The sequence below is a fragment of the Pezoporus occidentalis genome, unplaced genomic scaffold (genome assembly GCF_034315485.1).
Source record: "Pezoporus occidentalis ecotype Australia unplaced genomic scaffold, CSIRO_AGI_Poc_V1 ctg50, whole genome shotgun sequence".
Lineage (NCBI taxonomy): Eukaryota > Metazoa > Chordata > Aves > Psittaciformes > Psittacidae > Pezoporus > Pezoporus occidentalis.
In genome coordinates, this window is record NW_026915836.1 from 565,105 (window position 1) to 591,815 (window position 26,711).

At 36.8% G+C, this 26,711-nt stretch overlaps 1 protein-coding gene and 1 long non-coding RNA gene across 5 annotated transcripts in view; one reads left to right on the top strand and one right to left on the bottom strand.

The window, feature by feature from the left end:
• CAMKMT (calmodulin-lysine N-methyltransferase) overlaps nucleotides 1–26,711 on the top strand; it is a 208,922-nt gene that overhangs the window by 153,711 nt on the left and 28,500 nt on the right. For 3 of the 4 annotated variants that reach the window (XM_062636993.1, XM_062636994.1, XM_062636995.1), the window contains exons 4-7: nucleotides 12,936–12,996; nucleotides 16,003–16,057; nucleotides 17,111–17,174; nucleotides 22,038–22,104. In XM_062636993.1, the coding sequence (XP_062492977.1) occupies nucleotides 12,936–12,996; nucleotides 16,003–16,057; nucleotides 17,111–17,174; nucleotides 22,038–22,104 (247 nt within the window). Of the gene's footprint in view, nucleotides 1–12,935; nucleotides 12,997–16,002; nucleotides 16,058–17,110; nucleotides 17,175–22,037; nucleotides 22,105–22,654; nucleotides 22,866–26,711 lie in introns of all 4 variants that reach the window. The other variant, XM_062636996.1, reaches the window with a different exon arrangement.
• Nucleotides 20,526–22,661, bottom strand: LOC134173212 (uncharacterized). Its single transcript, XR_009968173.1, has 3 exons — nucleotides 22,549–22,661; nucleotides 21,550–21,605; nucleotides 20,526–20,613 (listed from the first exon to the last, which is right to left on the bottom strand). It is a non-coding gene; the product is annotated as an uncharacterized LOC134173212 (long non-coding RNA).

Here is a 26,711-nt window from a genome sequence, read left to right on the forward strand (position 1 = left end):
ATTTAAGTCTATTTTTATAAAGAGAATCAAATTCCAGTTTACAGTAAGCATATGCTTCAGTTGACATCTGTTTCTAAGACTTGGATGCTTTGTTTGCATAACAGGCACCAATAAATGGCCTTGTTTTAAGTCTGCTCACTCAGTTGTATTTGGGTTGTTCAGCTGGGGATTTGAGTTGCAGCTGATCCCCTACCGCTCATAGCAGATACGAAAGGGAAGAAAAAATCTGAGAAACCCAGTCTTATTTATTAATGCAGATTTCAACATTCTCAATGAGCTACTCTCCTTTTGTTACGTGGCTGCTAAATTCTTGTTTGCCCAAGCAGAGAAGTGTTTCTTAGGATCAAATTAAACATAATAAAAAGTTGGGGTTTTTTAATGTTTGATTTAATAGCATTTGTATCTTTCTCAGCTGACAAAGCCCCGTATTATGACCAGCATGTAATGCTGGGAATTAAACGGATGATACGTGTAAGAAATGCGTTTGTTTTGGCAACATATAATTACATGGTATAGCAATTTTTTTAAATACTGTGTTTTCTTTAAGTGTCCGTGCCCTGCTGATGACACAGTGTAAAATATTTTGTAAACAAAATTTAATTCCATCTGCTTTCTTGGGAAAACAAATTCTGGGCTTTTCAAGGAAAAATATAGAAGTGTGTATGTTGCTTCTCTGGCTTGCAGAATGTAAGCTTTTCTCTGCAAGGTGATGCATTCTGTTGCAGTTATATGATATTTCCCTGATACATATAACATAATTTAAATACATTTCTATGAAAGAAGAAATTCCTGTAAAGAGGACAAAAATGTTTTGGTCATGTCACAACTGTGTAATTACCTTGCTTGGTAACTACTGTAGTTTTTTTTAAAACAATAATATCAGCACTGATTCCTTTTCAGTATTTTGAACTCTCCCCCCCCCCCCCTTCTAAATTATTGTAAAGTGCTCTCTAGTAGTGTACAGAACATGTAACATATTTCAAGTGGTTTTACTTATCAACTTTTTCTAGTGGTACCAACAGCAGTAGTGTGAAATATATCTACTCCATTTACTCTTATCCATTGCACCTACTTTCTTTTTCCCTTTAATTTTTATATATGGTAAAAATTTCATTGAAGAGAGATTTTAGATGACAGGACTGTAATTTTAAACCCAATAGAAGAGGTGTAAGCAATTTGAGCTTAGCTGAAGCATAATCTTAGGTTGTCAAGAAGAAACCCATTCTCCCTATGCTAATCAATCAGTATATCAACCGACCAATCATCTCCTCAGCTTAGCATATATCCTAAGGTTTGATATATCTATTAACTGCCCATCATGCAGCTGGTCTCCGGTTGATGAGATTCCCCCTATCTTGGCATTTGGAGGCAGACAACTGAGCTATCACAGCCTCAGATAAATACTAAAGTGGAGATTTCAATCCTGCTCCTGATAGCAAAGACAATCCAGGAATATAGAAAGTGTTTTCAGAACAGAACACATAGAGAATTACATTTGCAACAGTGTGTTATATGTAAAAATTGCGTATATTTCATGATCCCTTCTTCCTCCACACCCCTGCCTTCCCCAGAAGTAATAGGACATTAGTCTGTTATTATGGCTTAAACTCTTAAGAGGAAAAGAGAACAAGAAGAAAGTGATAAAATTTGTTGTTAACTGCTAATTAATATAGTGGCAACATACATCTACTTTTTTGAATATGTGTTTTCCTCATTATTACAGTGTTAATACTTTATTGATGGAAAGCTATATGAAAATAGTGTCACAACATGTTTAATCCTTAAGGAAAATGTTTGAGTTTCAGAAGATTATACACTTGCCTCTCCATTTTTAAAGTCTGAGCTCAAAACTCATTAAGAAAAAGCATAATCTAGGTATTGAAGAGTCTACCTATTAATATGGGAGTTCAGCATGCAGATTTAATGTAGTGTTTTGAGGTCTGTCTGTGCAAGAAATGCTGTAGAAACTGATGACTTACTGTGTTGGCTTTGCTGTTGGTAAAAATCTGTCTCAAAGAATAAGGTGGCCCAGGTTAGATACTGTAAAATCTTGCAACTCCCTGGGACGAATACTGGGGTCACCCAAGGATCTGTGGTCACCATGACATGGAGCAGACAAGGCAAAAGTCTTCCACTCAAATCGCAGTGTGAAAAGGTGGGTCTCTATTTCTGCGCTGGCATACAACTGAGCAATTCCTGAAGTCTGAGAACATGTGCTCACTTTAAGAATTCGATCAACTGTCTTTCAAGACCTACCAATTACAAACCTAAACATACTGTTATGAGGTTATCTCATATGCTCTTTCATGCTTTCATTTAGTTAAATTGGATCTAATGATTTGCTTTGTTTTTGAGACTCAATCCAGTGGATGTTCTGAAATACGTTCTTTCAACACTGAAAAATAACGTAAATCCCTAAGCTGTATGTCTTAGTTAAAGCAAATTATTCTTGACCTAAGAGCACTTCTGTGTCAGTGTGTGAGAAGTGTTTATACAGCTCTACAACATTTTTCAGCAGAGTTCTTGTAGCACCTGTGTTGCTCTTTTGCATTATTTATGTCTTGTGAAATAAGGATGTGGTCAGTTAGGTCATAATCTATTACAGGAACATGGGAAACGTGAAAGTAATCAGGGAAAATTGATTGTTAATTTTTCAGGCCACTTTGGAGACTAAATTCTACTTTTAATCACTTTTGTATCCTGAAACATTGATTTCATGGGAAGGATACCTTTGGAATTGACTACAAAATGATCCAAAGCAGTATTACTAGCATATACTAATGTAATAAGGGCTTCTTAGTTTCTCAGAAAAACCGTGAATGTTTCAAGTTCAAGACTGGTTCACTAGCTGGGGTACAGTGACATAATACCAGCTGAAGATCTGGCCTGTTCTATTTAGTGCTGATGAAAAGGGCCAGATCAACAGCTATGGTTCTTGAAACGAGAGCAGGCAAAACCAGCCATGAGCAGTGGTAGTGTAAGTTCTCTTGTACTGCCCTATAAATAGATGTCAAACCTGACCGGGAAGGAGATGAAGGATCTTTGTGCTTATGTAATCCTTGGTCTTTCAGAAAGGCCATTTCCCTCACTGTAAATGATAGCATTTGCCTTAACTCTTACAGTCAAAATTTTTATGGAATGCAGATCCATGTGGATCTGTAAATAGATGAGATAACTAAGAGTGGTTCATCTTGTGCAGAGTTCTCACTTCAAGAACTCATTATAGATCTAATTCCATATTAGAGATGAAAACAATGTTTAGTAACATAGGGAGATTTTGGACGCCTGCTGCAGGATGGTTGCCAGTACTGCGGACATAAAAACTACACCCTTTGCACCAGTTGAAGATACCCTTGGAGAAAGAATCAACTCTTACTGAATATGGTGGCCTAACAATTTCATTCAAGAATATGTAGGATGCATGATCACCTTTTGCCATTACGTGAAGTTTCAAGCACTGAGGTACACTGTTTTGTTAAAGATGGTCCAAAGCCTTCAAACTGAACTGTGCATTCAATTATTATTTCCTCTTGCACACAGTTAATATCTCTTGGCAGCACAGAGCAGATGCTTTTTTAATAGTTTGGTCAACTATGTAAAATGGCAGAGTTGGTAAAGGAGAAAAATACTGAATCAGAAGCTGCTAGGACCAAAAAAGTATCATCTTTAGTTAATTCAGTGGGAAAAAATAATGATGAAAAACCCCAAACAAACACAAGAATTCCAAGCTCTAGATAACACTTCTGAACACAATCAAAATCCCCCAAATAAGTTCCACTTTATTTTGAGCACCACATAAGAGTGCATAGATCAGCTACACAAACTTCCACGTTCTGTATCAAATGTTTGAGGAATATAAGCAATATTAGTAACCAGGGTTGATCTACGGGTTTGTTACTTTCTATGTGCATGATATATCTGTAAAAAACCCCTAAACAACAAGAACAAAAAGAAAAAAAAACACAGCATTCCCCCTCTCCCCCAACTACTTTCTTCACTTGATCTATCGACAAAAGTGAAATTAGGATATTGGAAGTGACTAGATAAAGATACAAGGCTAAACTGATAATATGGTTGATTGTATCTATAAGCTGTTGTGAATACTGAAAACAGCAGTTATTTAACTGAACTATCCAGTTATTTGTCTGTACATGTGTCCTGGGTTCATCAGTAGCAGTTTTAAACCACGACAACACGATTCTTTATAATTTTCATTTCTCCATAGGTTTTTGTTTGTGAAGCAAATAAATAGGTGTGCACTTAAAATTTATTGTTATGTATTTAAATGGTACAGTTCAAATATAATTGAATATTCTTTTTCTATGCTTCCTAGAATGAGCACTCATTTAAATCAGATATTATGAAAACAGGGTGACTAATCCTAAATTCAGGTGTACCACCACTCAGGCTAGGCAGATTGCTAGTTGATCATGCTAAGATGCTCCCTTATCCATTATTGGATCTGAAAAAGAGGAGGATTAAGAATTATCTGACTTCTCAGTTAATGTGCAAATCATCTAAAAGCTCAGCTTAGCAAGGTCTTAGAAAGCCAAACAGCATGAAAATAATAATAATGTTTTAAGAATTTTTAATAATATAAATGTGCCACATCGCATTTTTAGAGTGAGAATGGAGTTTTATGGTTTATATCTCAGGTAGTCTTTTATCTCTCTCTTCCTGGTTTTGTAATTATATATGCAAGTCCTATAACTATTTTTAATTAAAAATCTTTATTGCAACTGAAAGTTATCCCTTGGGACAAACTCACAGTGCTGAAACTTAGTACAAAATTATATTACATTCAGGCAATAGTAGAAAACAATTTGATAAGTATCTTTGGAAATGAGCATTAATATTAATCCATCACATTTGATAAAGAAGGAGGGAGGGAAGGAAAAGTATCTCAGGAAATACAGTTGTATAATGTATCTGTGATCTTTGCAGATTTGTTAGTGTTTTTCTGTGATACTTATTTGTAGTATCTTTCTCTGCTCTTGGTTATGGTGAACAAAACCCTCCACTGAAAAGACTGAAAGACTATTTTTTATATTTTCAAGGGACAGGAAAGTCTGTGAACCAGAAGGCATCTCTTAATGTTCTGTCTGCATTTTAGGCTAGTTCTGCTGTTTGCTCTAGTAATATTTGTTTTATCATTTCTATCATTCCAACATGTATACTTGCCTTTCAAAATCTGTGAAAAGTATTTAAAAAGAAAAGAGAAAATGCTAGTATTTCAAAACCCTATTATAATGTATTTTCAAATATGTCAGACACATCTTTGTTAAAATTAAACCAAGGATTGGTTTTGAGCGAATAGCCCTATATCCTTACAGATGCTGTGGATGGATGCATCTAAGCTGCTTATTATATTGATGGGTTTTGCTGCTCTGCAGCAAATGAAAACAGGCAGCTGCTTCCTCCATCAAAGCAAAAAGCAGCCTGAGTTTTTATTAAACGAGTGTTCATTTCTTCTATTGCCAAAATTCTTACACAAAACAAAAGAGCAGTTTTAGCACATTATTGCTTAACTAGACATGAACAACTGACAGCAAGTGATAAGCCTGTCTGCTTTTCACAACTGGTAATCATTTTTGGAATAGATGTTTTAATATAGTTGAATATAAAATTTTGTAATTTACATCTACAATGGTACATAAATTTATAGATCCATTTTTTTTTTGCAGTCGAATGAAGGCTATAATCACAAAAGGTTTGTTCCAGTGTTGTTTAATTTTTAATAACTATTTAAAAACTAGGCAAAAAAAAAAAAGAAAACACACAACACAATCAAATTCATTCTTTTGAAAAAAGGGTGTTAAAGACAATCATACAAGTAGGTTTGTACAGTTTGCCAGTTTTTCTTACGGAAGAGATAGGCGTCCATTTACAGCTTTGACTTGTTACTGTATTTCCACATCAGTTCCACCGAGCCTCTTGAGTTTGCGCTCTGAAAGAAATTTGCAGATTGCAGACCATCGTGTTTCCCTCCTAGTCATGAATAATAATGAGAATGAAAGTGAGAGATACAGTGCTGAGGACATTTTGCCTAGGCTGAAGATCTCATACATATTTTTCAATGATCTGAATATCATGAATTCTGCTTTAGATTGAAAGAGCGACAAGAGTTTCTGTAGAATATATGTGCATAGAGAAAAATGACGAGATGTGTTTCTCTTCATATCTTCTGTTTCTTCTGGTGTTCTTGTAGCTTTTCAAACTCACTTACAGCATTCCTGCTGTGGAAAAGTGAGCTAGCCATTCTCCCTGCCTCAAATTACTCCTCTTCACTGGACTTAAAAGGTGGTTTGCCATGTGCAAAAGTCAGGTGCAGTAAGGTAGAGGTGTAAGGCACTACTCTTAAGGCTGTTAAATACTTCTCTTTTCTCACACTGTGTGCATTTATCACTGCTCAACAATACCCTTAGGGTAAATTTCAGAATGCAGAGCCTCAGATTGGACAGTTGGACTTTCAGAACAAGTTAGCTCTTACATTGACACTTGATGTGGTCAAATGTCCAGAAGGGCGTAGTACTCTGAAACTGTTCTCCTATTGAAAATCTGCTCTCAAATCTGATTTTGTAGGGAAGTAGTTTTACAGGCAGACAGCCTGCAACCAACTTGGTGATGATAATTCCACTTCCATCTGCTTCTGCCGTAGGTGGGTGTAAACTTAAAGTTGAGGGTGCAGGCTTGAAAATCAGGGGTTTGTGTACTTCACACAGAATGCGAACAAGAGTTTTTTCAGGCCTTTATTCTTCCCTCACTAAGCAATTCCCTCTTATTTCTTCATTTGACAAAAGTGAAATGAAGAAATAGATTATTATGAAAGTAATTTTCTACAGAAGGTTTCTGCTGTTCTACACATGCATTCTATGGCAGCTAAGCATTTGAATACTTGTGATATTAGTGCCTTATTACATGTGTTTATAGCTTCAATACACATTAGGTCGGATCTTAGGTAACCTGGATTACTGATCATCTTTTCTTCTCTGTCACATTTTGCATGGCATGAAAATAAAATCTTTGCTTCCTGACTATACTAAGCAATAATTTTTATGATAAAATTATAATGAAAAGGAGCTTGAGGTATGGAGTTTGAAGAATATTGAGGCCTACAAGTATTTTTGAGAGCTATCCATGCAAACTAACTACAGCAGTACAATTAATTACAAGTAGTCTTTACTCAAGCAATTACTCAAATTAGAGCAACCGTGTTATGTTACTAGCAAGGTGTATTTGGCAGACAAGCACTGTGCATCCATTTTGTACTTAATCTTAATCGTGCTGTTCATTGTTTCATGTTGTTTCTTCGACTTGAGAAGTGAATTTTAGTGCTCTGCTGACAGAAGGGCTCACAATATCGGTTAGAGCCTCATTTTGAAACTTACTCCCAAATGCTGTTGAACCTTGATTTTGACCTGCTCTTTTATCTCTCCAGGATCGTGCTTCTTGCTGTGCACAGTAGTGGTGATCCACACAAAAACTAACCAGGATCAATCACCAAACTTGCCTTCCCTTGTAACTTGAATGTAAAGCACAGTCAGTAGAAAACAAGGTTTGATACTGTAAAATTATGATTGTAACAATGCTACAGTAAGAGTGGAAGGACCTTATTCTAAATTCCTAGAATTCCTTGTGTTAAATTCCTAGAATAGCCTGTTCAAATACATATCTTAGTTTCAGGGATTTTCCATCCACTCTGTACTCTTTTAGCAGAGGGTATGGGGAATAGTTGCCTTTCTGGATAGGTACTTACTTGAACCCCTCTACGCAGTCCATTGTGGTGCCAGAGATTGTTCTGCTCTCCTCCAATGTGTTCTTGGTGCCAGGAAGGATAAAAAATACTTTTCTCAGGGTTAGAAAACAATTCATCGTTGTTCAGTGCAATTGTTGGAACTTCTTTTGAGCCATTATTAATCTCTTTGCCCATAATGTGTTTCATTTTTCATCTCGCTTCGATGAGTATTAAAGCAAATAAGGTGACTTCATGTAGTCAAGGATCAGGGCATAGTAGAAAAAAGTCTTTCTGAGAATATTCATCTGGGGAAAATGACTGACTTTTCAAATTTAAATTGTCTTTGCTTTTGAGAGTTAAGATAGGATTTGTAAAAAAGTTCACTTGAAACTTCAAATGAGCAGGAAGACATCTCATAGTTTAATAATGCAACCAAAAGACAAAATCTGCATTTTGAGATCAGACCTCTGTACATGTGACCGTGTAGATTGCAAGGGAAAAGTGACAATACTTTCAATTTGGCTTAGCTTGAAATGGAACTTCCTAATCTTCTAGCATGAGTGAAGTAGTTGTAAAACAGATTTACACCGCCTACTCAGAGCTTCAAGGTGACTGTTCACCTGTCAGCTCCAGTTGACCCTTTGCTTCCTGTGTGTAGCGTTGGCAGACAGTAGACAACAGTTCCACTGATATGCTGTCCCAGTTAATGTAATCAGTAGCTACTGTGACTTCTTTGTGCCTATGGAGCAATGCAGACACATAGTGGCTCCAAAAATCAAATGTCTTCTATAAAAAGACACATCTCAAAACTCTCAGCACTCTATCCTTAGAATTTTCTAATAACATGCTATCTTTTAAGAACTTCACATCAGAGCTCAACATTGTTATCCAAATGGGTAACAGCATTCCTTAAATATGTGGTAAAAAGCCACAGACAAGAAACAGTAATATCTTATTAATTTTTTTGAATACTGGGTAATTTATTTCTACTAGAAAATTCTCTGTAATATCATACAGAATTCAGCATTTGGACATGTCGTGCTCCATCTAATGGTTAAAACAGTGCTTTCTACATGTGATTTAGTCCATGTGGGTTGAAGGTTGCTTTAAAGAACTGTTTTGCCATGGCTAGTGCAGAAGGACCTGACACTTTCCATTAGCAAGTGCTGTAAGAGTAATAAAACCAACCTAATGTATGTGCTCTTAGCATTATTGGGGTTTTTGTTAGTGTTTCCTCTATAGGAAAATTTTGGATGTCTTTTAGCTTACATCATACCTCAAGGTAATACGATGATCAGGTGTTTTACTTGGCCTTCCCATAATTTCATTCTGTTTAAGTAACTTTATATGTCTCTGTCTATTAGTTTGGTTGCTAATGTGCTAAACTGAGATACTCGTTATGTCATCAAGTTCTTGTGAGGTAGATTCCATTACTGTGGTAAGATTTTATGGTAGGGCTGTGGAAATGCCTACATTTTGTATGCCTCTGCATATATAGTATTTCTCCGTCCATCATCATACTAATTAGAGATAATGTTTTCCTATCCCTACTACTGTAGTAAATATGAAGCTGTCTGGAAGTACACATCATCTCTCAAATGGTGCATTTGTGGTGGATCTCCTGCTCCATCCTAGTGGTGAAAGGATACCTGCGAAGAGTAGAAATGCAGGCAGGCATTACACTATGAGCACAGCCTCTCTCCCATGTCTTCAGGCATGCCAAATCACAGTCCTTCTTGAGGCTCTCCTTTAAGCACCAACACAGCTTACTTGTTTTACTAGAGATTCCAGTGTTTTATAGCAATTCTTCTGTTTCCATCTTGTAGTTGAGATGATAAAGAATTTTAAAACCTCCAGTAAATTCTGCAAAATATTTATTTTTGCAAAAAGAAACTCTTGTTTGTCTGCTTCTACAGTGAAATTTTTAGTCCCTCGTTCTAGGATTTGTGGTATGTTTATAGCCTTTTAAATATAAGCAATATTTGGAGGCCTTTTGGTATTCTTTTGCCTATACTCATGTAAATAATTGGCTGTCGTGTGTAAGTAGTCGCACATGCAAATAGGTACCCATCCAATGTTATGTATTTATAATCAAATTCATAATACAAAATGAGAATAATTTGATTTTAAATATGAAAGAATTATTTTAAATGTGTTCAAGGGAAACTTAATCCATATCCATATGTATGTGTTTGCAGGAAATAAATTACGCTTTTCACAACCTAGTGGTAGTTGTTAACTGGTAGGAATTGCTGCATTCCAGCTGTATGTTTTCTAACAGAAGCAGAACTATCTTATACTTGCGACTTCAAAATGTAGGTCATTGTGTTGGTAAATGTAGGTCAGAGCAAAGAGGAAGAAGACAGAATGCAAACTCCTCCACATGGATCTTTAAGCTTTATCCCTGTTTTGAAGGTAAAGAGGCTTACCTACCTGTTCAAGCACGAGAAGCTTTTCCTTTTACTAAAATTAACACAGGTATTCTGGCTTCTTGGCTTAGCTGGAAGCACTGTGTGTTCGTCCATAGAGTTCGTGCAAGCAATTGAGACCTGTGTTCATGAAAGACCTCCTGACTCCTGCTTCCTTAGCTGCCAGCCACTTTTATCGTTGCTGAGATGATACTTCCTTTCCTATGGGAGAAGGAAGCAGGGAGGAGAATCCTGTGCATCCCTGCATCCGCCTGAAGAAGAACATTGTCTTTCCAAAGGTTCTTCACCCTTCTCTCAGCACAGAGCTATCTGACACACCTGCAGTTTCAGCTGGTATCAACGTTGTAATAGTAGCAGGGGAAAGAATGGTGACCCCTCATAAAAGATTTAGTGACACCATTCAGAGTGCCCTTTCAATAATAACTGTAGAAAAGCGAAGAGACATTTGACTGAGGGTACTGAAAAGTCAGATGTTGAAGGATTTTTGCTACAGTTGACAAGTATTTTTAAACCTCGCTCATCCTAAAAGTTTGCTATGAAAAGGTTGAGGTTTTTTGTGTTTGTGGGCGTGGAGGTTTTTTGTGAAGCGAGATCTAAGTATTATAAATGGTATTAAATTAGCCGTGTCTTCACTAAATACGAAAAATAGCACTTTTATTGCTTGAGTATACACCAGTCACTGAAAACTGAAACATTCTTTATGTTATACACTAAAATATTTAAACAGTTATTATATTTATTGCAAAATCTGTCATTTTAGCATATTTCAATGCTCAAAAGCACTGAAATGCTCAAAAGGGAGATGGAAAATCCTGTACAATTCTTAATGTATGTTTCACTGAAGAATGGGTAGTCTTGTGTGAATGTTTTATTTTAACCCTTCGCAAGTCGAAGCAAGTGGCACGTTCACAACCACCTAATCAGCCTAAACTGTCATAAATAAGACAAATAGCAATATCGATTTAGTGGTTTTGTCATGTATACTCTATTCTTTTATTGTTACGCAGATGTTATATGCAAAGTTTTGGCCAGATCCTGTCAAGGCTTTTGCTTTATCTGTGTGCAGACAACACATTCATCAATGTTCAGTATTTATCACTGTGAGTAAGGGTAGTTTAGAATGCTTACTGGATGGAAAGGAAGAGTCGCACATTCAGTAGTTACAGTCAGGCTCTAAGTGATTTAAAAGGAAGATAGTTTTTCTCTCAAACTTCTACTTTTGTGAAGTATATTGAGGTGTTTTTAAAGTCTTGAGAATAAAAAGACGTAAAAAAGGATGCACATACCTAGCAAGCTGCATGGGATTCAGTTTACCTGTCTAGAAATATCTAAAGGATGCTCTCACTTGTTTTTAAGTTTATGAAAACTGTCTGTAGTTCATAATACTAAGTTTCTGTCATGTTAATTCGTAAGGCTGTCTGCTGTGGGGGGAAGCTCCCCCTGCTTTTTACCTGTGGATAGACATGTAAGCATGTTATTTCATTGCTAGGCAACAACAGATGGAAAGCAAATGCGACCATAATTTGGCTGCATTTGCCTTTCATTTATCCTCCCTTAACTTTGGAAACCTAACTCAAGTGCCTGAATGCAAGCCCATTTTCCCCAGGCTCCCTCCAGCAATGGAGACTGGTGCCTGCAGGAGATGCGCAGGCCATGCAGGATCTGTGATGCCCTCTCCGTGGGCCACAGCACTTCACTTAGATGTTCAAGTGGGAAAGTGGTCTGATGAAACAGTGAATTTCATGAGTGGATGGTGTTGAAAGGGTAAATGTGCATGGAGGCCTCGAAGTCAATGACCAGTGCCTCCAAGTACTTGCCATGCTAACAATGGCCAGTGTAAGTTTTATGATGGGAACTTACAAAGTTGTGAATGATACAGATTATTCATGGGGGAAAAAAAAAAACAACAACAAAAACCAATATTGCTGCTGTTTATTTCCATGTAAGAGCTCGAGGGCCTCAAATGAAAATGACAGGGAGGCAAGTACAAAACAAGAGAGAGGAGGTGTTTATACAGCACTGTAGAAGTGTGGTGCTTCCTGCCGTAGGATGGTGCAGCTATGGAAAGTTTGCCACAGTCCACAGAGCAACTAGAAAAATCCTTTGGCAACTATTAAACAGAACTTTAAACTTGTGTCTCCTCTCCCCCACAGGAACTTCTTGAGCCACAACTAGAAATTATACTGCATTATTATTGCCCTTGTCCTGTATTTGGCCTTAGCATGTGTGGCTGGTCAGTTGTCCCTTACAGTTGGACTGATTCCTAACAAAACCAAAGAGAAAAAAAGCTAATGAAAAACTGGAAAGAAATGAAATGACTGGAGAGCACAGCTAATGAAAAAGTAGGGGCTCCTGTCCACTGTTAGGAACAGGCTACAAGGCAGGGTGGCAACATCACTGGTGTTCATGTGAATGCCCCAAATATCAGAAGTTTTGTGGAATGAAATTTTATATAACTTTTAAAGTCTTGACATTGATATGTATAGATATATTGTGTATGTTTATGTGTGTGTATCTATAAAGTAGATTTCTGATTAGTCTAATTCTGATTAGACTTATTCCAATTAGTCAGGATGAGATCTATGAAATATTCAGATCCCATGCTTAAATCAGAAATGTTCCATTAAAAGTCTTATTTGTTTTTTATTCTATGGTATTATGACAGGTTTAGAAAACGAAACGGTAGAGGTCTGCAAATGGTAATATGTATTCAAATATTACTTTAGACAATAAGAAAGTGTTCTAAGAAGGTGAATATCTTTGTTTTATAGGTCTCTGGCCGTCTGAGGAAGTGCTGGCTTACTACTGCCTAAAGCATAATGAAACATTCAGGTACAGAGTTCAACATAAAAAGATATTTTCCAATCTGTTAGTTTTATTGTATCTGCATGGTAAAGACTGCTATGATTTAAGTCTTCACATTAAATTTAAAATGTTCAAGGTGAAAGCATGTTGCTCTTAACAAAGAATTCTGAGCTGCCTTTGGGTACTAATATTGCACAGCAAGCTTTCTGTTATATGTCAAAGACTTTTGATTTCCACTCAAGGCGTTTTATTTCACTTTGATTTTTGGGAAACAAAAGTGAAGCTCCAATCGATCAGTACTGATTGTGAAGGTCAGGAAAAATACGACATTCTTTAAGCTAACATCTGTTGGGAAAGCAAGCAAAATATTACCGGATAAAATACATAATAATCACTGCTTATAGCAATGGAGGAATTTACACCTGTATCTAAGTGTTGTGAAACAATTTTGACACATGCTGCACTTTTGTTTGCTATTCTTTTTTCACATTTTCTAAACTTGTAGAAGACAGTTATCAAGGCTCCAGTAGAAACACCTAAAAAGAAAATCCACCCTGTATCCTCTCTCTTTCCCCTTGAGTATACAGAGCTTTGCACTTGGAAATCCTTGAAGTTTCATTGTCCAAAGGATGAATGGGGTGCAAGAAAAGCCATTATAACAATGCATTTGGAGGCATAAATTGTGTTCTGAGTGAGGGTGCAAGGCTAATACCAAGTAAACCAGCTTGGAGTATACAAAATCCCTCAGTCTGCGTACATACAGTGTTGATAAAATAATGAAGACCAAGCTCTAAGTCCTTGCCTCTTGTACCAAAGCTGAAAGCTGTGAGCTGGTTCCTGCAGCTTACTCAGAGTCCTGTCTGAAATCAAAGACCTGGCACCAAAGCGTGCCCTGCTTCATTTCTACTCCATCCACCACCTGAACAAAGCCCACCCCATTAGAAGAGGCAGCTAACACACCAGATCTGGTAACTGCAGCTCCTCCCTCTGCGTTTGGTGGATGTGTGACATTTGCTGTCGTAGTGGTGTCCCTGTAACACTTTGCAGTCCAGCCCCATGCTTTGGCTCATGCTCTGTCCTTGTTTTTAGAGGCTCTTCACAGGAAACCTCCCAGTGCTGCTCACTCAAAGGGTAGTTTCCTAGTTTGGTTATGCAAGCCTAGACACTCGGAGCCAGCTATCACTCGAACTCCCATGGAAGAAATGGGCAGTTGATTTCTCAGGATTATGCCCTCTCAACAGTTCGCTCAGATGAGATTTTAATTTTCATTGATAAATGTCACTAAATATTGCCTGAGAGAAGGATAGAATTTTAAAAACTTGCTATGTTTTCAGTGCTGATTGCACTTAAATGAATTACACACATAAATGTATATATGTACATATATAAGTATATTGTGAACATACAAGTTTGGTTCAAAATGCAACAACCCCCCCGCACTAGATACTTTCTGTGTTTGTTTCAATAAGTGTGACTCTTATAAAGGATTAAGGGGCTTGCAAATCTTACATAAGTAACCATATGCATATATTTTTTATATATGCGATGTGTTAGGTTTAGATAAATAAAAACTTGTGTGGGGAAAACGCTATGATCATTCTATTTAAAGCACAAACTGCACATTTCCCGCATCTGTTTTATATTCTCATTGGGTTTATGTACAGAGTGTTCCTCTGAACTATGCCTTTTGTCCCATTTCCATTAAATAGGACAACTAGACTTTTTTCGGGTAAAATTTGTGGCGTCTAAGAAAAATAAATCTATTGCAGGCAGACAGGCAGCAAGCATTAATATACAGTCATACAGCCTAGTCCACTGGCCTCAGTGAACAAAATACCAGCATCTGTATACTGATACTGATATGGCTTCCTAGATGCTCTTCCTAAATATCAATGTCGAGTGAGTAGGGTGGTAAGACTTTCACATAAAAAAATTGATTTTCAAAATGTTGGTATTATAGAGGACAAGAAAAGGTGTACCCAAAAAATAAAAATAAAAATAATAATAATTAAAAAATTCTGGTTAGCTGAAATTCCATTTAAATTCCATTTTCTGACTGTCAGAAATGTCTCCATGGGGAGGTTTCTGCCAGCTGTAACAGTTGCCGCAGATTTAGCTATAAAGCAGCATGTTCCTAAACTGAGGCTGTGCCTTGCCCCAGATGCCACTTCACACAGTTTCAGCGCGGGGTCAGCATCCCTCCCTCCTCCTCCCCTGGGGCAGGCCATGGCTCTGGAGGACATTCTTTGTGGCTCCCCCTGCAAGCTCCCATCCGGCACGCTCTCTGCGCCAAATTATATTTCAGATGCACGGCTTAATAACAGCACAGTATGGTCTAAGTTAAAAGCAGCCTTTCAGACCATGTATTCAACCCTCTGCTCGGGCTCAGTTTAGGCTCTTGACACTAACTTCGTTTAGTTTTCTGTGGCTTAACTGTTTGCTGTTCCCATCGTTGTTCATAACAGCATTCTTTGTAGGTCACTTGCAGTTTTAAGTGCTAATTGAAGGATCGGATTTCTTAATGTGTAATTGTTTTGTGGTATATGGCTTGTTTTAAAACTTTTCTCTTTTTAATATAGAAAGGCTTTTAGGCATAACTATATGGAGAGATATATAAATAATATTAATTTCCCCATTTACTTCTCTAACTGTTTTTGCAAGAATGAATGTGGATTAACATTGTTATCCTTTCCTAACAATTATCTTTCGCTACTCTAGCTAGTTTAGTTCTAAAAGACAGAGCCATTGACAAGGGAAAAAAGGGAACCTTCTCAGATTTTTCAGCTCAGCGGTGGTAATGTTGCACTGAACACTAATGAGGGAACCCCCACTGATTTGCCTGCTTTGTGACTTTTCTATTTCATAATTATTTTTAAAACGCAAAACGACATGAGGTAGCCTAGTCATGTCTCTACAACTTCCTGGTAGCTCAGTTCTTACTGCAGATGGCAATTTGTTCTTGTAACATATATGTCTCTCTGACCATTTTCATCTAATTTGTATGGGTTCTACCATTTCCTTTCTCTCTTTCAGGGACCTTGCTGTGTGTGAGCTAGGGGGTGGCATGACATGCTTGGCTGGGCTCATGGTAGGTCTTTTCTCAATTCCAATCCCATTCAGAGGAAGAAACAAAAGGAAAAATGTTCCAGTGCCTCCAACTGCTGGGTCAGAGAACTGTCAACAGCCTCAGCTGCGGTCAAGCTGCAGAGTCTTGAGAGACCTTCTAGATTGACTTGCTTTCGTATCATATTGATTTTATGGTTGCCTCGATGAGCAGAAACATTTTACCTCCGTGTAGTCAATATCTTTTGTTGTGACATTCCAGGCCACGTACGGTCTGTCTTTCATTGCCATAGCCGAAGCATGTTTTTTTTTTTCAGATTATAGTCCCATTTGCTAAGATACAGGAATAGCCTGGCGAATCACAGTTGGAGCACCATGATATAGCTGCTAATGTTTTGCCTGCATTATTACACCAACAAACATGATCCAGAGCTCTCGGTAATTAGATTCTTTTGAATTAGATTGGCCATTCAGGAGAGTCGTTCACCATTCTCTGGGTTCTGAGTCATGTATTCAGGAGATATTATGTAGCAGTGCAGTGCATTAGACAAGTTTTTATGTCTCTACAAATAAAAGCATATTGTTACACTGATTGGCATTTGACAAACCTGTCGCTCTTATACAATGTGTCGAGGTTACAGCCCAATGTGCGAGCATGTCAAAGCTCACAAAAAAATTACCCTTACAAAGCCATCTGCCTGCAATGCAAAGTTATATGAAGGGCATCAGGCAGTCAGACAGAAGCAAGCTGAAAGGCAGAGTGACAGCCTTGTATGATGGCTCTACTAGATAAACAGAAGCCCGCAAATGAAAGCCTCTCAGAATACCATCATCGGCTGTCACAATGCAATTACGGAACAGAATGATAGCAAGATAGAGGCTCCCGCAAATGGAATGATAAAAGTATTGACTGATTTGATTGAATGATTAAAATAATGCAGACATAAAATGAAAAAAGATTGAAGATTGTTACAGAGAAATAGGTGAGGAAGCATGATACTGAAGGCTTGTCACTCCTGTCTTCACTTCCACACAGACAAGCATATTTGCTCATTGTTTGCTGTGCTCTTTTTTTCAGGTTGCTATTTCTGCAGATGTCAAAGAAGTTCTGTTAACTGATGGAAATGAAAAGGCCATCAAAAGTATCCTTATTCAGATAGAAAACTGGTTTGTTGTGCTCGTTCCTTTTTACTGGCTGAGTAACAATCAATATAAAGACAGACAGCATGGGGTATATTAAGAAAAAGTCCTCAAATAAGTAATTAAAAAATAGATGAGGAATATGTCGAACAGAACTACAGCTTCCCCCACAATAAATGCCACGTTTTCTTCTTTAATTAAAAATGTACATGTTGGTATAGAGCAAGTACAGTAGTAAATATTATTTGTCTTGTGGTTGAGTGCTGAAAGATTCCTAGTGTGTATGCCTCACGTTAGAGGAGGTATAGCAATGAATCAAGCCATTAGCTCCCCTTCATATATCCATTTTGCAGAACTGGATTTATTTTCTGGTTGTTTTTTTTTTACTTTCAGATACTAGCCTCTTAAAGCCACTATTTGTATATTGTCATAGCTTACCCAGCGTATATTGAAATGCATGGCTTCATTATTGCGGCGAAGTTATAACTGCCCACAAATTACCCATTTAGTGTGCTTAATCAATTATCAATTTATCATTGTTTCTCTTGATGTAAGATTGTAAAACTGCTCTGTCCCTTGTAGAAAGTATTTTATTAGATTTCCTACATTAGAATAAATTGCTATTATGCCCTTCTAATATGGACACGTAGTTCAGAAAATTGAACTAGACTTTGGCTAAACGAGAGAATGAGTGAGCATAATTTGTGGCTACATTAAATATCAGCACAGAACAAGAACAGATATATACAGGGAATGCTAATAGCCCTTAGAAATTGAGAGGGGGAAAAAAGGAAGATATCTGTTTGCTTTTGTTCCTTGGTAATCTTTCCATTTGTTTTTTAAGGGACACTAGTTTTTCAGGTTTTGGCCACTGCATTATCAGAATTATTTAGATTTGAGTTTTGTCTGTATTTGAGAGCTAATGAGTACTTAGTGGAAAAAAGTAAGTTAAATTGCACTTGCTGACTTAAAATAGGAGGCATTGAAGTGTGGTAACGTTAGGTACTGCCTTTAAGAAGCCGTTCTCTGGGGTAACTGAGGTAACTATAATTACTTACAACACTGTAACAATTTAATGGAAAAATGCCCAAGTCTAGACCATATCTTTTAAAACTTGAAGGAAGCTTTTATAGATGTCTTTTTCTTGAAAATGCAAGCTCTCACTTGTGGTCCAGGGGTTCTAATTTTGTTAAATTCTAGTTTGTTGTACTCCTGTCTGGAGGAGGAACTATTCATTATTCTGTGTGTTTTAATCAGCATCACCCCTTCCAGCCTTTCTTCTGTGTCACTGTGAAGTTGAAAAATGTAGGAGAAAAAAGCGTTTCAAAACTAGCCTAGCAAAACAAACCCATGTTTTCTAGAAGGACAGGTATTGAACAAAAGGTCATTTCACCCACAGAAAGCTTCAGGTGAGCTCAGTAATCATCAAGTCGGCACATATCTTGCATAGCAGATTCCATAAACATACCTGAACTTTCTTGAAATTTAGAAGCCTTCTGTAGCCAGGAAAATTGGGGAGTGCTAAAAGTATTCACTCAGTCTTTGGAATGAAACAAATTAAAGTCCTTTCGTTCCTGAAAAAGATACTGTTCATGTCCTCTAATTAACACACCTTAGTTTTTCACAGTGTGTTTTAGCAATATCTTTCATTTCCAAAAGTCTCACAAGAACTCTTCATCTGTATTCACCCAGTGAATCCCTTTCAGAGGAACGATTGGTGGAAGGCTCTAACAGGAATTTATTTTTTCTTTTTTAACATTTGGTGCTCTGAAAGCTCAGCATTCAAAGTGCTTTTATTGTGTTGGGTTTTACAATGGGCTTAATATTAGCAGGGTGCCAAAGTGCAGCGGACTAAGAAGTTTACAGTGTAGGTGCAGTGTATTCTTAAAAGTGCACGTAATAAAATTTATCTTGCATTTGATGTGTTTTATGAACCTCAGTAGTGATTTTATGATGTCTTATGGTAATTTTCTTTTACATTCTTTTCTATAGTAACTGACTATAACAGAAGTTCAGGCTAAATTTAGATCTGTTCCAGCCATGCCATACTCACTGAAAACAGTAAAAATTTCTAGTGTAATTGGAAATAATATTTGCCCCCAAATGTCACAGACCAAAATGATGTATTTCTGCTAATTTTTATTATTTCTGATAGTATTTTTTAATTGCTTAGCGTACCAAATTAAATTAACGTGGGCTAAAACACTGTTTTCCTTTCTAGATTTTGCTCTTCAGGAATGGTTAATGCCTAGTATTATGCTTTTTATGTAGGTATTATAGATTAAAATAATCTTGTTTAAAAATTACTGTTTACATCTTGCCTTTAAATTTCTTAGGAAGCTTAAATTACATGCCAGTCATACTATAATACCCAAAAATTACTTTCCAAAAAGTAAAAGTGGTTGTCAACAAAAAGAAAAAAAAAATCACTGTCAGAAGCCAGGAAATCACCAAGCAAGCCTGCTAATTATTCTTAATGGGCAAGATGAGCACATTAAGAAACAAATGAATACATCAGTGAAATGTAATTGAAAATCGACCTGGCAATAGTGCATTGCATCTGAGAATCTGCCTTTGTATTATCATCATCATCATAATTATTGTTGTTTTTGTTGTTGTTATCGCTATTCAGTGAGCATAACTAACAGCTTTGCTTTTTGAAGTCTCAGGCTTTTGAGGGTTTGATTTTTCTTTTAATTTTTGACATTCTTCATGTTATTCTCCATTTCTTACTGCCACGTGAAGCATTCACTATATATGTTTTCAATATCTGCATTAGGATATGTTATTGAAATACTACAAGGTAAAACATTTTATGAATATGTTAATTTCAAATTCACTGTTGTCATTTTAACCATTTCACTGTGAAATATGTAGCTGCATTTTATATTAATCAGTGGTCTTATGCATGAGGTTTATGGAAGTTTTTAAAAGGATATTATTATTTGAGTTACTAATCCATTTAAAAGACTTCACTCGAACTCACTCCTTGTGCTTATCATGGCCAGGTTTTAATTGATTAACAGATCATTTATATTGCAAAATCAATAAAATAAAGAAGATGTTCTTGCCTTTTCAGCTTCATTCAAAACTTCATTGTTGGTTTAGTGTGTTTTATCTCTCAGGATCATTTAGATAAAGAAAGTATTAAAAAGAAAAATACAGTAAATATTCAAGTGAATAATAAGGATATGCATAAGCAAAGTTATCAGATTCATTCTTCTTTGTGATTTTGGGTGATATGCATTCAGATACATTTTTCCAGCTTAGGTAATATCTATGAGATAGTCATGAACAACAAATTCTGTTTCCTCAGGACACTGGAAGCATCTATACATCCAAATCCAAGGATGAGTAAAAGTTGCCTCCTATTTCAGAGAGGCTGTGTACCTTCTCCCTTCGCTCTGTCTCACACTATGCACTAGTGACTTGAACTACTGTCTGAAAGCATCAATAATACAAAACGTTGTTGCAGTGCACTGTAATGACCATTAAGATATAGTGTATGGATCTTTCAGCAGTCCTGGGAAATTCAGGTTAGAAAGGTCGTGTTCAGCCTGAATGTCTGAACATGGGCTTATAAATTATTTTTAAAAGCTAGTGTTAACATATTTACAACAATTATTAATAGTTTGTCTCAGTTACATAATTTAAGTGCAGTGTAGCTAATTTATCAACAATGTTCCTTCTGACTCTCAAAACGAGCAAAGCATGGAATTATTTATGCCTTCCTTTTGCTTCACCAGGTATAAGCTATTCATTACAACTTCTCATTGCATATTGTGGAAAAGATTTAAAAGGCACGTCCAAACCACAGAGATTTGTTTAAACCAGTTTTCTGTCATTCCATCTCTAGTTTTTGGCTTCATGAAATATCAGTTGTCTTTTCTTTTACATTGTTTGGATAGAGGCTTTCCTAAAATAACTTTCCTTAAATAGCCAGCTGTGTTATGAAGGCCAGATATGTGATTTCAGCAAAGTAAATAGAAAGATACAGTGATATTTTAAATGAGCCTGACACTAGTGGTCCATTTTCTTATGAAAACACTTGCAAAGAATTCAGCGTATTTTGAGCACCTAGAAACATCTTCTAATTATCATCAGATTTCTTTAAATATTGACATCTTTACCAAAATTGTCCATTTGAGATAACTTTTTATGTTTGAGAACAAATACTTTAAATATGTATGGATCCACACTGGGTGACATTTAGTATTCTCACAGCTTTTAATTACTTGCTACACCTTTTCCTTCCAATGGCATCTTGCTAACCACTAATGATTATGAAGATTATCTTTCTAGGCATAGATGATTTGGCACAGCTTCCCTTGACAGCACTTGCTTTGGCCTGCCTGAATGGCTACCCAAATTTCTTACCTCATCTTCCAAACTAAGAGAAGCTGAGACATGAGGCTGAGGCACTGTTGCAGTACCTTTGTGGAAGAAAAGGCATTTATTGCTTTCCACTATCTTTTATGGTGGTTCCAAACCATTCTCAAGAAAGCAAATGGACTAAACCTAAAGGTTAAGGTGCTCCCGTTGTGTGTTGGATTTCTTATGTTTATAAGCAACAGTTGCCTTTAAATGTATATAAGGTATGGGAAGTCTTTTTCAATTCCCTCTATAGCTACAGGACAGTGGACATAGGCAACAAGAGCAAGTTGCTGTATAGATATATATGGCTGATGTGCTGGAGTGGCAGTGTAAAATTTATGCTTCTGAAAAAAGACTGACTCTTTGCACAGATTAAAGAAGACTAAACAGATAAAAGACATTATGAAGGTATTAGCAATGGAAAAAAGTGTTTATTATTACTCTTATTACTGATCCAATTTTGTAGATAATTCTTAACAAATATGCTGCAGATGTAAATGAGATCATCACAAGAAACCAAAATGCAGGAGTGTTTAAGGCTCAGAAAGTATCAAGCTGGTAAGATTCTACTAAGCTCTTACTGATTCTTGCATGTCATTGTGCATTTAATGTGAAACGTGTTCAGAAGTGTGAAAATGTGACCTATACCACTGATGCTGACATCATGTATGTACAAGTGGGTAAGTGATGCAAGACTTATTGAAAAAAATGCTTTTTACCATAGCAAATGCAGTATGATTAATCTTGGTGACATAAGCTCTCCATTGTATATTTTTTTTTAACGTATGCTGTGTCTCTTCAAGCTGTGGTTAAGTGCATGGTTGAAATTTGGCTGCTTGAGTCAACATAACTCATTGTCCTGAATATGAGGCTCGGGATGAATGTACCTAAATGACTGGCAGGTTTCAATTTAAATACCTCTGAGAATTCAGGGTGGGAACAAATCCCATTTGCCCTTGGGGTGGGTGTTGTTGGAGTATCGATGGGAGGTGTTTTGGTCACCCCGTCTGTGCAGTCAGTATTGTGTTGGCACTGCAAGGACAGATGGGGGGAGTGTGGGAACCGGACACAGTGTGCTGAGACCCTTCTCTCGTTGACTATGGCCTAGGATGCAGGGCACACCCAGAATTTGTGTCATAGTGCACCAGCTCTGTTGTCTCCAAGTTATCCCCCTAGGCATGCTCTGGAGGGTGAGCAGTGTAGAGGTTCAGAGAATTCAGTTTCACATAACTTCCAGAACTCTTCCTGACCCACCCTACAGTAGTTGGTGCCACTGAGGTTAGCTGTTTTAACTGTGTATTTCATTAAGGCACCTCCAGGTACAGTATGGACTGGGAGCAGCTGAAAATTTGAAGTGTGTTCATGCCTTGTAGTATTGAAAGTTGTAAAGGGCTTCATATTCATGGTATAGGGTTAAGAATTAGAATATGCTTTGAGATGGCCACCTAAGAGCCAATAGTTATTTGTGTGTCTGAATCTTCCTTTTATTTTTTTTTGGATGATTCTCATTCCAAAAAGGCTCTCAGTCTTTCTCAAAGTGACAAAAGTAAAGCTGAAAAAGGGCTGAGAAAGGCAAGCTGTTACAGCAGAATAAGCTTATTAACATAGAGGGTTAAACCCATACAATTTTCATGGCTATCATTCACATCATTTATCCCTATGCTTATGCAGCCATTCTGTGTGGAGAAGTTCTTTTAAGTGAGCACTTAGCGTTAGAAAAATTCTGCCTTCATTAGGGTGTACGTGCATATAACTTAGAGATATATCTCTGCATCCTAATAAGTACCTGCCAGGTGGACAAAGGTCACACAGGCCCCAGAAATGGTCTTTCAGGTTCCATGCGCCGAACACTTCTTGTGAGCAGTCTCAGATCTCATCCCCGCTGAGGAGAGGCTGTGTGGTACAACCATCCAAAAGCTTAAATGTTGTAGATTTCCACTTGCCATGTACTTTATATGAAATTTCAGATTTCATCCCTTGTCAAGACTTCAAACCTGGTCTTTTAGATATCAATCAAAATCACATTTTCTGCCCTGTCCTCATTTACATTTATCTAATGCTTAAGGTCATTTGTGATCATTTGAGTGTATTTCAGCATATGGAATCAGTGAATAATAGATTTCAGCCTCACGCTGTGAAGAAAGATTGTGTTTTTACAAGACATGATGTTGTTTACTGGGTGTTAATAATCACTAATTAATAAACATATCTAGCCATCATAAAGTGTTGCGTTTTAAGGAGTAAAAATGTCAAGTGTTTAACTTCTTGAGTGCAATAGCATTGGGGGCCTTATTTGCATAAATAAAATAATTAAATTACAACATAAAGTGAAGTCCTATAGGATCATTATAATAAACACATAATTTGATTTTTACTTGTACATTCTTAAGGCTTTTGCAGCTCTGTTGCAACAGTGTAAAGGTTTATAAAATAGATATTCAAATGACTCTCTAATCCTCAATATAATGATCATCTTGTACTTTGTCATACACATTAATAGTTTCTTTCTCCTGTCAAAATTAAGGTTATGCTCTGCTTAGTTACTTGAGAAGTGCTAATGGATGGATCAGTCCTTCAGATTCAGTAATGACATGTGACGAAGGCAATAACAAAGTTATTTGATCATTTCTCAAGGCCTTGAAGAAACTAAGAGCTGATGTAAACTCTGAAAAATACAACCCTGCTTCACTTTTACTACAATGGGAGTTGTATATATAATAATAATTGGGGGGGGGGGAACCCACAAGAAAATGTAGTGCTTTGTAGAGAGGAATGCAACGCTGCTATGTGAAGTGACATGAGGTGACTTCTTTTACATTGATGAGAGCTTGCAGGTAAATGAATATAGGGATATATTTAAGTGACTGCAACATTAATCTGGAGAAAGCATGTTCCTCATTTAAACGTATCATTTAAACACTGCCCACACTTGCAACTTTGCACAGTGACTAGTGTAATCTTACAAGATTCTTTCCATATAAAAGATAATTCAGAATGCACCCTTCTCACTGCCTCTTCATCTCTTGTCAGGATCTTATGCTCTTTTCCTTACACATGGAGCAGAAATTATCTGTATGATAATCAGTTTGTAACTGTTCCAGACATTTCAGTCTAGACTTGGAAAATATGCCAAAACATGTATGGGGCAAAAAGGAACAACCCAGTATCAGCCAAGAGAAGTTAGATTAGGACATCCTGCCATACATTTATTTCTTTAGATTTATACAAAATGCAGTAAACGAGCACTTATCTAGCTCTCTGCCAACTCTTGATTATTGTTTAAAAGTACTGTACTGTAAGCCAAACTGGCAGTTTGTCATTTTACGTGTTATAACGTAATAATAGATATTTAGTAAACAGTTTACTTCAGCAGTGGATATACAATTCTATTTTATTTTTAGCTTCTGTGGGTATGTTCAGAATTTCTTGCTTATGCTTACTGGAAATAGGTACAGTAATGTCACCAAGTTACTAATAATGACTTCCCATGCTAAGGTGTATTAATACCATGTATGGGTTTGACAATCTTTTTTTTTCACAGTTCAGAAATTATCCATGAATCACATTGAAGGCCACATATGAGTGGCCTATGAGTTATCCTGATAGCCGTCATTTGTACCATCAACTGTTAGTTTGACATGCATCATATCATTGTCTTGAATGATCACTAATGATTAAATTAGCAATAACAGTATCAAGGAATCTCTGCTCTGCTCTTTTAATGTGAAAATCTTCCTGAAACAGGGACTTGGACAGTAGAATTTGCTGTTATTTACAAATGTTATTGTTTTGCTAAGAGTTGTCTTAGAGAGATTACGTTCCACATAAGAGCGTAAACAAGTACATCAAGAGAGAAATGCCTGTGTGGTGTGATGGACCTGTTGATTTGATTTGATTAGCAATAATGTATCAGATATTTTGTTCATTCAGTGGTCAACATTAGAATCCACATAAAGAATGTATAACAACGTGACCAAAAGTGACAACCTTCGCCTTAAAGTTTAACAGATAGGTTTTAATCTTATCCAAGAGTTTAGTGTTCCTTAGAAATGTAATGAATTTATAAGCGTCTATAGAATTAAACCTAAAAAGAAAATCTTTCTAAAGACTAAATGGCATCAGTGTAGTTGTGGATGTCTCAATGATAAAGCATTGAATTATAGTATCCTCATTCCACCCTTACATTTATTACCTCTTTCTCTGTAACTGTCAAGGTGTGAATATTTTACCTTACTGCAGTGTTCTTCAAATATGCCAGCTTTCTGATTTCAACTGGTTATGCAACAGGTTACATCAATGTAGGACAGCCTTAATAAAGACTGGCTTTTCATTTATCAGAATGATCCAAATGTTGCTAAATTCAAGCTTTTTGCAGACATATTTGTTGTACTTTTTGTGTTTGTCAGATTAGCAACCCTAAAGGAATTCCCTTCTTCCGACTACTTTTCCAGTCTCCTCATGTAACGCTCTTGCATGACAGCATCTATTGGCAAGGAGGGAGCTGCCAAAAGGAATGTTTCCTGCTCTTTGGTAAGGAAGAAAAGGTTTCTGGTTCCCATTCTCTTAATTTGATCACTTTATGCATGTGTGGGAAGAAAGAATGAACAGTCCGTCTGTTCATGCCCATTGTGAATTTGTAGCACTCTATCACAGAAAGCCATCTCAGGTGGAAACCATTTCCATACCTCTGATCATACTGTATTTTGTTCTGTTATGTAACCATGCCACAACTCTTCTCCAGTGGCTGCCTACTTTCCTTCAATGTTGTTGGTGAGGGTCTTTGCCAGTAGTTTTTGAAATCAGAAGCAGCATGTGTTACCCAGATCACCCTTATCTGAACACTTGGTGACACCTTTGAAGAGCCCAAGGTTTATAAAGCAGGACTGCCTTTTACAGAAGACACATCAAAAAAGGCTTCTTGTCTAGAATGAAGTGAATTCTTTGTACTCATGCAAAGAAGGAATTTCACATCTCTGAAGTGTCGTTATCCTCTCTGAGTGCTCATTCTGTGTCCTGATTATCTTGGCAGGAATATTTAGAACAAAAAAAAAAGAGTACACTCATTTTTAGCCTCTCTAATTTTATTATTATATTAAATTTTCTGTTTTTCTGATCCTTTCTTTGGGTGCAACTTCAACTTTTGGAGGAATGACGTCTTGTTTCAA